General features: G+C 47.0%; 1 protein-coding gene across 1 annotated transcript; it reads left to right on the top strand.

The window, feature by feature from the left end:
* Positions 1-3,350: 3,350 nt before the first annotated feature.
* LOC101825271 (leukocyte immunoglobulin-like receptor subfamily B member 3) lies at positions 3,351-10,614 on the top strand. Its single transcript, XM_040733925.1, has 15 exons — positions 3,351-3,472; positions 3,636-3,671; positions 3,854-4,132; positions 4,269-4,574; positions 5,526-5,810; positions 5,935-6,240; positions 6,476-6,772; positions 7,011-7,313; positions 7,610-7,660; positions 8,483-8,599; positions 8,860-8,935; positions 9,014-9,051; positions 9,276-9,328; positions 10,104-10,259; positions 10,337-10,614. The coding sequence occupies exons 1-15, from the start codon at positions 3,439-3,441 to the stop codon at positions 10,514-10,516; spliced, it is 2,517 nt and encodes an 838-aa protein (XP_040589859.1). The 5' UTR covers positions 3,351-3,438; the 3' UTR covers positions 10,517-10,614.
* The last annotated feature ends 3,982 nt before the right edge of the window (positions 10,615-14,596 follow it).

Genomic DNA, 14,596 nt, shown 5'->3' with positions numbered 1-14,596 from the left:
TGATAGTTTACATAAGTGACCCGAAAAACTCCACAAGGGAACTCCTAGACCTGATAATCACCTTAAGCAAAGTGGCAGATACAAGGCAAACTCAAAAAAAATCAGTGGCCCTATTATATATAGATGATGAAGTGACAGACAAAGAAATTAGAGAAACATCACCCTTTACAATAGCCATAAACAGCATCAAATATCTGGAGATAATGTTAACCAAGGAAGTGAAAGACCTGTATATCACGAACTTTGAGTCTTTAAAGAAAGAAACAAAGAGGATACCAGAAAATGGAAAGATCACCCATGCTCTTGGATTGGTAGGATCAACATAATAAAAATGGCAATCTTGCCAAAAGTAGTCTACAGATTCAATGCAATCCCTATCAAAATTCTGGCACAATTTTTAACAGACCTGGAAAGAAGATTAATCAACTTTATATGGAAAAACAAAAGGCCCAGGATAACCAAAACAACCCTATACAATAAAGGAACTTAAGAGGCATCGCCATACCTGACTTCAAGGTCTGTTATAGAGCTATAGTCCTAAAAACAGCATATTATTGGTACAAAAATAGACAGGTAGACCAATGGAACCGAAATGAAAACCCTGATTTTAACCCACACACCTATGAACACTTGACTTTTGACAAAATAGCTAAAACTATACAATAGAAAAAAGAAAGCATCTTTAACAAATGGTTTTGGCATAACTGGGCATTGGCATGCAGAAGACTGCAGATAGATCTATGTCTGTCACCTTGCACAAAATTTAAGTCCAAATGGATCAAAACCTCAACTTAAATCGAACCACACTTAAACTCATAGAAAAGAAAGGGGGTGATAATATTCAAAGAGTTGGTACAGGAGACCACTTCCTGAACATATCACCAGTGGCACCGACACTGAGATCCACAATTAACAAATGAGACCTCCTGAAACTAAGAAGCTCCTGTAAGGCAAAGGACACAGTCAACAAGACAAAAAGGCAGTCCACAGAAAGGGAAAAGATATTCACTAACGCCACATCTGACAGAGGCCTGATATCCAAAATTTACAAAGAACTCAAGAAGCAAATCTCCAAAATACCAAAGGATCCAATTAAAAAGTGGGCTACAGAACTACATAGAGAATTCTCAATAGGGGAGGCTAAAATGACCAACAGACACTTAAGAAAGTGCTCAACATCCTTAGCCATCAGGGAAATGCAAATCAAAACAACTCTGAGATACCATCTTACTCCTGTCAGAATGGCTAAAATCAAAAACTCCGAACACAATTTATGCTGGAGAGGATATGGAGAGAGGAGAACACTCCTCCACTGCAGGTGGGAGTGCCAACTCGTTCAGCCACTTTGGAAATCAGTATGGAGATTCCTCAGGAAAATGGAATCAGTCTACCACAAGACCCAGCAATTCCACTCCTAGGAATATATCCAAAAGAGGCAAGTTCATACAACAAGGACATCTGCTCCACTATGTTCATAGCAGCATTATTTGTAATTGCCAGAACTTGGAAGCAACCTAGATGTCCCTCAACTGAAGAGTGGATAGAGAAAATGTGCTACATTTACACACTGGAGTATTACTCAGCAGACAAAACAATGGATTCCTGGAATTCGCAGGTAAATGGATGGCACTAAGAAGAAACCATCCTGAGTGAGGTAACCCAGTCACCAAAAGACAAACATGGTATGTACTCACTCATATATGGATCTTAGATCAGGATAGTGCCAGTCTGCACTTCCACTGACAGAGAGTCTGGGAAACAAGAAAGAACCTAGAGAGATATGCATGGTACCCAAGAGAAGAGGAATGAGGCAAGATCTTCTGAACAGATTTGGGACATGGCAAGGGTTGTGGGGGGAGTGGAAGCTGAGAAGAAGAGAGGGGGAGAAGAGGAAGAGAGAGTAGGTCATGGGTGAACAGGAAGGTTGAGTGGGGTGTAGAATAGGAGGAAGAGGGAATCACAGGTTAGAAGACAGATCTGGCACCAGTCAGACCTCTAGTGATTTAAAGGGATGACACCAACTGGCAAGCTAAGCAATAGTAGAGAGACCACCTTGAATGTCCATTCCTGATAATGAACTTTATGTCTATAGCCATCCTAGAACACTCATCCAGTGACTGATGGAAGCAGAAGCAAACACCCACAGCTAAACACTGAACTGAACCCATTGACACAGATAGATGGAGCGACGAGCAAATTGGCAAAGAATGGGCTGGCAAAACCAGCAGAGACAGCTGATCTGAACAAGGAAGAACTCTTGGACCCCAGAACGACAGCTGGGAGGGCAGCATGGGACTGATCCAGACCCCCTGAATGTGATGGTCAGTGAGGAGGCTTTAAATCTATGGGGCCCTGGGCAATGGATCAGTATTTATCCCTGGTGTACAAATGGACTTCGTGTGTTCATAACACAAAGAGGAATGCTCTCTCAGCCTGGACTCTTAGGGGAGTGCCTGGATCCTGCCCTGAGTGAAATGATAGACTCTAGATATCCCCTATGTGGAAGGAAGTAGCGAAAGGGTGGGAGGCTGGGGGGGATGGGGGGTGTCCGGGAGGAGGGGAGGGAGAGGGAACTGGGATTGACATGTGAAGCAAGCTATTTAAATTTTAAAAAATAAAATAAATAATAAACATAATTTATTATTGTTACATAAGTGCAATTTAAGAAATATGTGTAAATAAATAAGTGTCATTTAAACTTGTAAAGTACACACATCAAAAAGGAACAAACACATACAAAAAGTGTGCACAAGTGATATGTTTTTTAAAGATGTATTTACTAATATGTACAGTGTTTTCCTGGATGTACGCCTGTACACCAGAAGAGGGCACCAGATCTCATTATAGATGGTTGTGAATCACCATGCTGCAAATTGATCACAAGAGCTCTAGAGGAGAAGCCACAGCTCTTAGCCTCAGAGTCATCTCTCCAGTCCCTAGTTCACAATTGTACGGCAGCACTTGAGACTGTGAGGAAGTGGATTATACATGTTATTCCATGTAGATGTGGGCAATGAGACCCTTCAGAGAAACCTTCAAACACTTTGAATGGGAAGAAGTATATCACATAAAAAAATATGAACAGGAAAAAAGCAAGCCGACCTGAAAACTTGTATTTTTTATGTGTAATATTCATTCGTGCCTGCTACCACCCAGTGCTGACAAAGATGAGGATGAAGGAGACAGACCCTGATGGGATTTTAGAAATGACATCCACTAAATACTGATGGAGACTTCTGCCTGACCTAGCCACAGACTTGGGGAAGCCAGAGCCTGGAGCCTGAGGAGGGCAGTTCCCCTTCCTGTGGGGCTGCTGAAGTACAACCCTGTCATAGGGAGGGCACTGCCTCCAGAGGCCACACCCTGTGTCTCCTGTCCCTTAGACAGTCTCTGTAGCTCTGTCCACAAGCACAGCTGCAGCCTCCAGGAAGAGATGCCATGACCTTCACCTTCACAGCTCTGCTCTGTCTGGGTGAGATGTGCAGAGGGGGAGGGGACGCTGTGCTCTGGGGTTGATGCTACCCCTCAGCCCAGCACTGCTCAGTTAGGAAACCTCAGGCTCTCAGGAGGTTCTGCAGAGGGGAGGACCTTCTCAAGCTTCAGGGACAAACCTCTCACAGGGAACTCTCTTCCAGGACTGAGTCTGCGACATGGGACACCAGTGCTGGCAGGTGAGTGAGTGAGTGTCTGCAGATGTCCTGACATCACTTCTCATCATTCCTGGAGCCAGGCTTGGAAGTGAGGATGGAAACCAGCACATGAGTGGTGACCCTGGGGAAGGAAGGAGGGTTGGGATCAGGTGCTGCCATCTGAGGGTGGCTGCCCGGCGTCCTAGCTGATCTTTTCCTTGCAGGAACTCTCAAACCTATCCTCAGTGTACAGCCAGACTCTGTGGTCTCTGTACAGACTACAGTGACATTCTTATGTGAGGGGACCACAGGAGCCCAAGGATATCGTCTGTACAAAAATGGAAAATACAGGCGCCAAGAGATTCCTCCAAATCCGAAGAACAAGGCTGAATTCTCAATCTCAAAAATAAGCTCTCAAGAGGCAGGGCAATATACCTGTCAATATTGGACCTATGGAGGAGGATGGTCACAGCAGAGTAATTCCCTGAAGCTGGGGGTGACAGGTGAGAGGAATCACAGTCCACAGCATCAGGCTTCACTGTCAAGAAGTGGTTCTGTACACAGGGATGACTCCTCCTCCATCCCTGGAGGATAATGAGTTCTTTGAGGACACTAAACTGATTCCTCCTTCTCTATTAGGGGCCTACAGTAAACCCAGACTCTCAGCCCAGCCAAGCCCTGTGGTGACTGAAGGAGGGAAAGTCAACCTGCGGTGTGAATCAAATCAATGGTATCACAAGTTCATTCTGACTAAGGAAGGACCACAGAAGCAATCCTGGACACTGGACTCAAAGTATGACCATAACACTCAGCAGTACTATGCCCTGCACCATGTGGGTCCTGTGACCTCCAACCAAAGGTGGACATTCAGATGTTACAGCTTTGACAGTAACCAACCACTGGTGTGGTCAGAACCTAGTGACCCCCTGGAGCTCCTGTTCTCAGGTGAGGAACCCCAGCCTTTCCCTAGAATGATGTTGAAATGACACAGGTGCTGAGGGTGGTCTCAGTGTGTGTGTGTGTGTGTGTGTGTGTGTGTGTGTGTGTGTGTGTGAGGAGCCAGGGCTCCTGAGACCAGAGACACAGATCGTGGTAGACAGAGGGACACAGTATACAGAATCCAGGGGACACAGTGACAGCAGAGTCTAGGAGGTCCAGGACAGACAGGAATCTTCATGGATCCCTCTGTTACTCTGGATCAGATTAAATAACATCTACAAGAACTCAGACAGAAAGGAAGTGCCACACAGCCCTCAGGACACCAGGAGAACACAGAACTCAGGATAAACTCAGCGGGACCATGAGGGCTCCCAGAGACTAAAGCAGCAATCAAGGCACAGGCATGGGTTTTCCCTAAGCCCTCTGCACACATGCTGTGCTGATTTACCCTGGGTTCTTTTTATTTTTGTTTTCTGAGGTTCACTGTGTCTTGACCTCACTCTGTAGACCAGGCTGGCCTTGAACTCACGCATATCTTCCTGTGCTTGGCTCCTGCATACTAGGATTAAAGGCATGCACAAGCACAGCCAGACTAGCCTTTTAGTTAGACTCATAACAATAGGAGTCTGGAAGTCTCTGACTCTTTTGCCTACACAGGGGACATTTTTCCTCCTACTGGGTTGCCTTCTCCAGTCTTAATAGGAGAGGTTTTGAATATTACTGCATGTTGTTATGTCATGTTCCATTAATATCCGGGGAAACCCTGAACTGTTCTGAAGGGAAACAGAGGAGAGGCGGATCTCAGGGAGAGGGCAAGTGAGGGGGCTGCTGCCAGGATATATTGTCTGAAAGGAGAACAAATTACATAGAAAAAAAAGTGCCTCCTGCAACTGTGACTTTCTCTGTCCTGTGTCACTTTTAAACAGACCCACCTCCTCCTCTCCTATTTCCTTGCAGGGACCCTCCACAAACCCACCATCAAGGCTGAGTCAGGCACTGTGGTCGCCTCAGGAAGCCCCATGAACGTCTCGTGTCAGGGAACCCAGGATGCAGAAATGTGCTTTCTGCATAAAGAGGGAAGCCAACAATCCTGGGGTACACAGACTCCAAAGGAGTCTGGGAACAAGTTCATATTCTCCATTCCTTCTGTTGCAGACTACAGTGGGGGGCAATATCACTGTTACTGTTACAGCTCAGCTGGCTGGTCAGAGCGCAGTGACATCCTGGAACTGGTGGTAACAGGTGAGGGGACAGTCAGAGTCCCAGCCCCAGGCTCTGCTCTCAGGAGTGTTCCCTCCCAAAGCCTAGCCCTGAACAGCACTGTGACTGAGTGAGCCCATGTAACAGGCTGCTCCTTCCCTCCTAGGACTCTATGACTATAAACCACGCCTGACAGCACTGCCCAGTCCTGTAGTGACCTCAGGAGGGAACATGACTCTCCAGTGTGTCTCATGGGTAGGATATCACAACTTCATTCTCACCAAGGAAGATCAGAAGTTCCTCAGCTCCCTGAACTCGCATTACAATCCCAGTATTGGGCAGTACCAAGCCTTGTTCTCCAAAGATCATGTAACACCCAACCACACAGGGACATTCCGATGCTATGGTTACTACCAGCAAAAGCCACAGCTGTGGTCAGTACCCAGTGAGCCCGTGGAAATACACATCTCAGGTGAGTAAGCCCCATCACTGACCAATCATTCTTTGACACCCCAATCCCTTTGCCATGGACCTGTCCCACTGTTTGGTTGCAGGTAAAGACTGACAGAGTGAAAAAGGATGGGTCTGGTGGCTGAGCCAGAGCCCCAAACCTGGGGAGAAGCAGTGACATGTGCAGAACAGGACGGGCAGGGATCAGTGCTTGTGAAACCAGGTCCCCAATCACCAGCCTGTCACCTTCCCTCTAGGCCTGTCTAAGAAGCCCTCTCTGCTGACTCACCAAGGTCATATCCTAGACCCTGGAAAGAACCTCACCCTGCAGTGTTGCTCTGACATCAACTATGACAGATTTGTTCTGTACAAGGTGGGAGAAACAGACTTCACCCAGCTCTATGGCCAGAGGACCCAGTCTGGCCTCTCCTTGACCAACTTCACACTGGACCCTGTGAGCCACTCTACTGGAGGTCAATACAGATGCTATGGTGCACACAACCTCTCCTCTGAGTGGTCAGCCGCCAGTGACCCTGTGGACATCCTGATCATAGGTGAGCAACTAAATAGATTCAATCTGGTACCTAAGCTCTGCATGAGTTCTCATGTGGACCTAAGAGCTGATGGCTGGGATGAGGAAAGGGATCTTATTTGGGAAGAGATGGAGACACAGAGAGCAGGAGAGAGGGTAAGGCAGAGAAAAGACAGAGTCACAGGTGCTCAGAGCTGACCTGTGTGAAGTCTCGGATCAGAGCATTGGAGACAGCCTCTCATTATCTCTGTTCTCTTTAGGACAGCATCTTGACAGACCTTCCCTCTCAGTGAAGCCGAACTCCACAGTGCAGTCTGGAGACAACGTGACCCTGCTGTGTCAGTCAACATACACAGCTGACACTTTCATTCTGTCCAAGGAGGGAGCAACACACCAACTCCAGAAAATGAAATCCAAGTCACAAGATGGGGAGCTCCAGGCAGAATTCTCCATGAGTGCCGTGACCTCTGCCCACTCAGGCACCTACAGGTGCTATAGTTCTCATGACTCATCTCCCTACATGTTGTCACATGCCAGTTTCCCTGTGGAGCTCTCTGTCACAGGTGAGGTGACCCTGAACTCTCAGGGTGACTTACAGACCAAACATTAGGAGAGTCCTTGACTTGGTCGGGATTAAGGCGACAATAGGAAGCATTAGTCAGAAGTCAGTTTCCCTGCAGATACATGGATGAGAGCACGGTCCCTCAAGTACTGTGCACTGCTTCCTCTATCGCAATCTAGGTTTGGGGTAGACAGCAGGAGGATCTTGGGGAGGATACAGGTCAGATCTAGGAAAGACGGCAGAGGCAGATTCCTGAATTAGCATCTATCCCTAACCCACTCTTGTTCTGTTTCCTAGGTCACATTGGAGCCTCCATCCCACCACCCTCAAGTCCCTTGCCAACAGCTGGTAAGTATCAGGCATCCACTGAAGTCCTGAATTCTCTGTCACTTCAGCTTGTGAGTGTGGGAGGGAAAGAGACCCCATCAGAGACCCCAGAAGCCCAGGACACAGAGGTTAGGTTACAGAAGATTGTGCTCAGAGAGAGATCTTTTGGCTCAGTCTGGAGGATGGAGCAGGTACTTAGTGAGAGGGAAGGGATCCCAGACACTCACCTCTCCATCTGCCTCTAGGGTCCTGAGAACACACCTCTCACCTCATTGATTCAGGGACGAGAAGCCTATGTAAAAGTCCTATTGGATGTGGTACCCAGATGGGCAATAGTTATGGGCTTGAAACAGCAGCTTCTGGAGATGCTGACTTGGACAAGTCCTTCCCACTCTGACCTGGCTGCTGTTTCCCCGGCTATAAAGGGAGAGGCCTGGCCCATCTGTATAAATTTCTTTCTGTGCTGGCCTTGGATGTCAGCTCTAATAACACAGGAGTCCTGCACATCCTGAGTCTGCAGTAGGAATGTCCCACCTTGGTGGTGACATGGGCAAGGGTGGGACACAGGATCATGGCAGGTCATTCCTGCTCCTTCCCTCCAGCTCCTGAGGCTCAGCTCAGGTGGAGAGAAAAGAGGTGGAAGTCAGAGTCCTGGGTTCAACTCCCAGCTCTGCCACTTCCAGTCAGGTGATCTGAGGCAGGTGAACTCTGGGGATAGAAGAGACAATTGCTCGATGCATGATTGTGAGGATGGCAGATGATGAGTGCACCATAGTTCTGTCACACAGTAGGTGCTTAGATAAGCATCAACAGTCCCTACTCATGGTGTCCCTTGTACCTCAGGTCTGGAAAAGTACCTGAAAGCTCTGATCGGAGTCTCTGTGGCCTTCCTCCTGTTACTCTTGATTCTCATCTTTCTCCTTCTCCGGCGAAGGCATCAGAGAAAGTTCAAAACGGAAGGTGAGTTCACTGTGGTTGACCTAGGTCTCAGGTGGGGATGGGTTCCTCAAACTGGGCCTGGGGAGTCTAGAAACACTTGCATGTCTCAGATCAGAAAGCACGTGATCTCAGAACCTGTGTGACATCAGGGGTTCTGTAACCTTTACCATGTCCTGGGACATTTGCTCACTCACCCCTGTTGTAAAGTTCCCTTCCTTCCTTCCATGCAAATGCCTGGGGGTGGCCCCACCACCACTAGCTGAGACTCATCTCTTTTGCAGCCCAGAAAGGGACAGAATTGCAACTTCCTGCAGGAGACGCAGAGCCAGTAACCAGAGACAGAGGCCGCAAGAAGAGGTAACTAATGGCCAGGGACATAGACCCCCACCTTCCTGACACAACTCACTGCCAACCAACACCTCCTTGTCTTTCCAGATCCAACCTAGCTGCTGCCATCCAGGAAGAAAGCCTTTGTGAGACAATGAGGGTCCTGGGGTGGAGTCTGAGGTCTCAGCATTGCAGGGGTGGTGAAGAGGTTCTGAGGTCTTTGCTGTTTGTGTCTGAACTCACACTATGAACCCTGGGACATTACAACACTCCCTGCTTCCCTGTCCCCACTCTAGTAAGGCAGGAAACTTGAGACCTGAGACATCCCTAGACTCTGGTCAGGAGACATTCTGTGTTTCTGCTATGACAGATGCTTCAGTGGAGGACATGAAACCTGAGGATGAGGTCAAGATGGACACTTCGGTGAGGTCCCTGTCCCAATTGCAGTGCTAAGAACTAAGGGCCCATTTTAGTCCAGACAGCCTTCTTCATTCTCCTTCGCTTGGCCCTCAACAACATCCATAGCTGACCCCTCCCTTCTCCACCAACCTGGCTCCTGTGTGCAGTGGCCTCACTCTGTCCTGGGGTTCCTGGGATTATGGGTCTCATCACTGCTGTCTGCTTCTGACTCCTTGGCATCTGTCTGGTTGTCATCTGAGGGGCAGCCCAGATGGAGAAGCCCACAGAAACGTCTAACAGAATAGCATCTGCAGGCAAAGGAACCAAAGGAACTTGGGCAGAAACACGTGTGGTTTTGTTTTGTATTTTATTTTGGGGGAGGGTGTTTTCCCTGCACTTTGTCTCTGTACTGCATGCCTGTATGATGCTCCCAGAGGTCAGAAGAGAGTGTCAGATGCCATGGAACTAGAGTTATAGATGAATGTAGGTCGTCATGTGGGTTCTGGGAAGCAAATCTTGGTGCCATGCGATAGCAGTCAGTGCTCTTAACTACAGAGCCATCTCTTCAGGCCCCAGATATGGGTTTTCATGAAGATGGACTCTGTGGGTACCGCTAAGACAGCAATGTTTAGAGTGTCAGGATGAGAGGCCAGAACTGTAGGAAGGAGGCCCCGGAAGTTCCCATCAGGGATGCTGTCATCTGAACTGTCACTGTGGCCTTGTTGTGGAAATCTGGCCAGGGGAAAGTCACAGAGGAACAAGGTGACATTATCTATACCTCACTTTTTTCCTGCTACAGAGACCATCTGAGGAAGACCCCCAGGGAGAGACATATGCCCAGGTGAAGGACTCCAGGCTCAGGAAGACAAAAGCTGTCCATCCTTCTGTCACATCAAGAGAAGTCCCAGAAACAAATGATGAACAAGCAGAAGAGGACAGAGAGACAGACACCCAGGTTGGTCCTGTATTCCCCATGCCTTCAGCATCCAGCATGTCAAGCATATACATATTTAACATTGTCTCCCACTCCAGGCTGCTGAATCTGAGGAGCCCCAAGATGTGGTCTATGCCCAGCTGTGCAGCAGGTCACTCAGACAGGGGACAGCTGCACCTCCTTCCTCCCAGGCAGGAGAAGCCACAGAGGAGCCCAGTGTATACGCTGCTCTGGCAGTCGCTCGACCAGGTCCTGTTCCCAATAATGAGGATCAATGACCCTCTACCTGCCTACAGACACCTCTGAGGGTCTCTGTGAACTTGGCTGCATTTTACTAACATCATATATTTTGGAATTAAAGCAGATTTGTCAATAATCAAGTGAAATGAGAAATGGTGCAGACGGGAAGGCTTTATACTGAGTAAGAATTTAATGACATTACTCATCAAAGCCATGAAATGAGAAAAATTTCAGGCACAGATCCATAATCTCAACCCATGGGAGGCTGAGTGTAGAGAATTTCTTTTGTTTCATGGCCATCTTGGGCTACCTAGTTAATTTCATGCCGGCCTGGGATGAGTAGTGAGACTTGTTTTGAACAGTATCAGCCACCAAAGGCCACATCTGAAATTCTAGCACTTTCGAGGCCTGGACAGGTGGATCAAGAAGTCAAGGTGATCTTCACCCTCACATCGTAGGAGTAAGAGGCCAGGTTGTAACACACGTGACACTGTTTTCAATAAATACATAGACCAGGCATGGTGGCGCATGACTTCAGTCTCAGCACTTAGAAGGCAGAGACAGGCAGATCTCCAATGCCAGCTGAGATAATACTGAGTTCCAGGACAGCCAGGGCTACATCGAGAAACCTTGTCTGGAAGAATAAATAATAAAATAGGGCCAGTGAGATGGCTTAGTCAGTAAAGCACCTGTCACCAAGTTGATAACCTAAGTTATATCAGCAGCAATAGGGGATGAAGAAAACTCCCACTGATTGTTCTCTGACCACCTAAGTCCTTGGTGTCCACTCTATACCCAACAAATAAATGAAACAATTTTAAAAGTAAACTAATAGGGGCTGAAGAGATGGCTCAGTGCTTGAGAGCATTGGCTGCTCTTCCAGAGGTCTTGGGTTCGATACCCAGCACCCACATGGTAGCTCATAATTATCTGTAACTGCAGTTTCAAGGGATCTAACATTTCACACCAATGCACATAAAACAAAAGTTAAATAGATTATTTTTAAATAAACAAATAATCACAAATGAAAGCTGGGTGTGGTGGTGTAGACCTGTAATCCCCACAGGGCTGGCCTCAGACTTGCTGTCCTTCTGCCTTGGTTGCTGGCATTTGCGACCATGTATTTGCTTTATTTTCTTAAAGGTTTGTTGTGTTTTATGTATGTATATGTATGGGTCTGTGTGGTTTTATGCCATGTACATACAGATGCCCATGGAGGCCAGAGTGGACCCTGAGGCTGGAGTTTTAGGTGTTTGTGAGCCACGTGCTGTGGGTGCTGGGAACTGAACTCGGGTCCTGAGCTAGAGCGGTACATACCTTAACCACAGGGCCACCTCTCCAGCCTCCTACATGCATTCATAATGTAATAGCAGCAGAACACTATCAACAATTTCATACCAACGTATTAGGACCTGTACATAAAATGGATATATTCCTTGATGTCAATAAAACATTTATTTATTGCTCAATAAATACAAAATCTGGAGCCGGACGTTGGTGGCTCACACCTTTAATCCCAGCCCTCGAGAGGCTGAGGCAGGCAGATCTCCGTGAGTTCGAGGCCAGCCTGGTCTACAAGAGCTAGTACTAGGACAGCTTCCAAAGCCACAGAGAAACCCTGTCTTGAAAAATCAAAAAAAAAATAAATAAATACAAAATCTGGGAGGGAAAACTATGGTTGGTACGTAAAACAAATGGAAAAAATGTTATTTAAAGAAAAGAAAAAAATTAAATACAAAATCTGAGTGGCTTCTCGACTTCTCTCACATTGAACAAACTGTCATTAGAAAAGTTCCCCTTTGGAAATTCTCTTCCTGGAAGTTGGTGGTTTTTTTTCAGATGTTTGTGCGTTTGAAATAAAGACCTTATGAAACTAGAGAAAGAGGAAATAACTCCATATAGCTTATCAAATCAGAAAATAATTATCAGCAAAACCTGACAAAGAAAACTAAGAAGAAAGTTCTTTCTCATCAGTCTAGATGGGATCCATTTAAAAAATTAATCAACCAACAACTCGGGAGCCTACTTGGGACTGACCTATACCCTCTGCGTGTATATTACATTTGCATAACTTGGTCTTCTTGGGGACAGTCTAACAGTGGGATCAGGGGCTGTCTGACTCTGTGGCCTACTTTTGGGACACTCCTACTGGATTGTCTCATCCAGCCTTGAGAGAAAGGAGGTGCCCTCTGTCCCTGCAACTCGATGTCCCATGGCTGCTGATATCCATGGGAGGCCCTCCACTTTCTGAAGAGAAACAGAGGAGGAGGAGTGGATGGACAAGTTTGAGGGTGAGGAACTAAGAGGAGAGGAGGGGGGAGAAACTTTGATCGGGATGTAAAAACAAGAAAATTAATAACAAAAAACAAAAGTAAGCCAGGCGTTGGTGGCACACGCCTTTAATCCCAGCACTCCGGAGGCAGAGGCAGGCGGATCTCTGTGAGTTCAAGGCCAGCCTGGTCTACAGAGCGAGTTCCAGGACAGCCTCCAAAACAATCCAGAGAAACCCTGTCTTGAAAAAAAACAAAACCAAAAACCGAAAAGTAATGTTCAGTAACAATTTTAAGGATGTCACAATCACGCTGCTGGTTTGACTTGGCTTTTTTGCCCCTCCCCCCATTTCTGTCTTCCTTTTTTTTTTTTTGAATACTGTTTAATTTTGTTTGTTTCTTTGTTTTTGTTTGTTTGTTTTTCGAGACAGGGTTTCTCTGTATTGTTTTGGAGGCTGTCCTGGAACTCGCTCTGTAGACCAGGCTGGCCTTGAACTCACAGAGATCCACCTGCCTCTGCCTCCCGAGTGCTGGGATCAAAGGCGTGCGCCACCAACGCCCAGTTGTTTCTTTGTTTTAATACTGGCTTCAAAGACATTGGTGGGCCTGGTGGTATGGTCCTGATACCACCGCTACTTTGGAGGCTGACGCAGGACACTATAAAATGCAAAATCCACTTTAGCTGCAGAATGAGTTCAAAGCCATTCTGGACAAATTAGTGAGACACAGTCACCAAATAAAGGGTAAAAGAAGTTCTGGGGATGCAGCTCAGTGGAACAGCCCTTGCCTGGCAAGGACTGTTCTTGGGTTATTTCTTGATCCTTCATTATCTTCTTTCTCTTCCTTTCATTGCTTGATGTACCCAGACACAATGTAGCCAGCTGGGCTCATACTTGCTATTTAGTTATTGCTGAACTTGAACTTCTGACCACCCTGCCCCACCCGCTAAATGTCTAGTCCACAGGCTTGTGTCACCTTGCCCAGCTCTGAGTCCTTTTCTAGCGTCTGCTGTTTTCTGTGCCCATGATGATGCTGGTTTTAGATTTATAACCTAAGCCATCATTTGTCTTTTCATACATTATCTTAGGTTTAGGTCTCTGCTTGTGTTTTTTGAGTCTCATCGTGTAGCTGACTGACCTGTCATTTCATATGCACACTGTCGTCAGAGTCATTGGCTTTCAAAACGTTGGGATGAGAGCTATCCATCACCATAGCCAGTTTGAGATGTTCTAGTTCTGTGGAGAATGTCCCTGAAGTTTTCATGGGGACTGTTCTGAATCTCTCTACAATGCTTCGGTTCACATAGCCTTTTCCCACTGCTGACTCACATAGAGAAAAATTTTCCCTTTTTCTGTTGTCTCTAATCTGCATGTGGGTGATGTGTGCGTGAGGGGTCACAGGTCAATGCTGGATGTCTTTATCAATGGTTCTGTGTCTTTCTGGAGGGAAGGACCAGAGAAACAAGATTTCCCACCGAACCCAGAGTGCATGAATCTGGGTAGGTTGGGTGATCAGTGACTGAGCTCCAGGGATCTCCCTGCCTCTACCTCCCCCAGCACTGTGTAAACTTCTTGTTAAGTTTACATAAAATGCTTTGAGTGCATTCTCCCCACCCTCCACCCCTGTAAGCACCCAGCTTTTTTTTTTTTTTTTTTTTCCCGAGGCAGTGTTTCTCCGAGGCTTTTGGAGGCTGTCCTGGAACTAGCTCTTGTAGACCAGGCTGGCCTCGAACTCACAGAGATCCACCTGCCTCTGCCTCCCGAGTGCTGGGATTAAAGGCGTGCGCCACCAATGCCCAGCTGTAAGCACCCAGGTTTAACGAGTGCTGTGGGACAGGTTCATATGCTT

This window comes from Mesocricetus auratus, unplaced genomic scaffold (assembly GCF_017639785.1).
Source record: "Mesocricetus auratus isolate SY011 unplaced genomic scaffold, BCM_Maur_2.0 Super-Scaffold_100037, whole genome shotgun sequence".
Classification (NCBI taxonomy): domain Eukaryota; kingdom Metazoa; phylum Chordata; class Mammalia; order Rodentia; family Cricetidae; genus Mesocricetus; species Mesocricetus auratus.
This window is presented reverse-complemented; position numbering and strand designations above follow the sequence as displayed.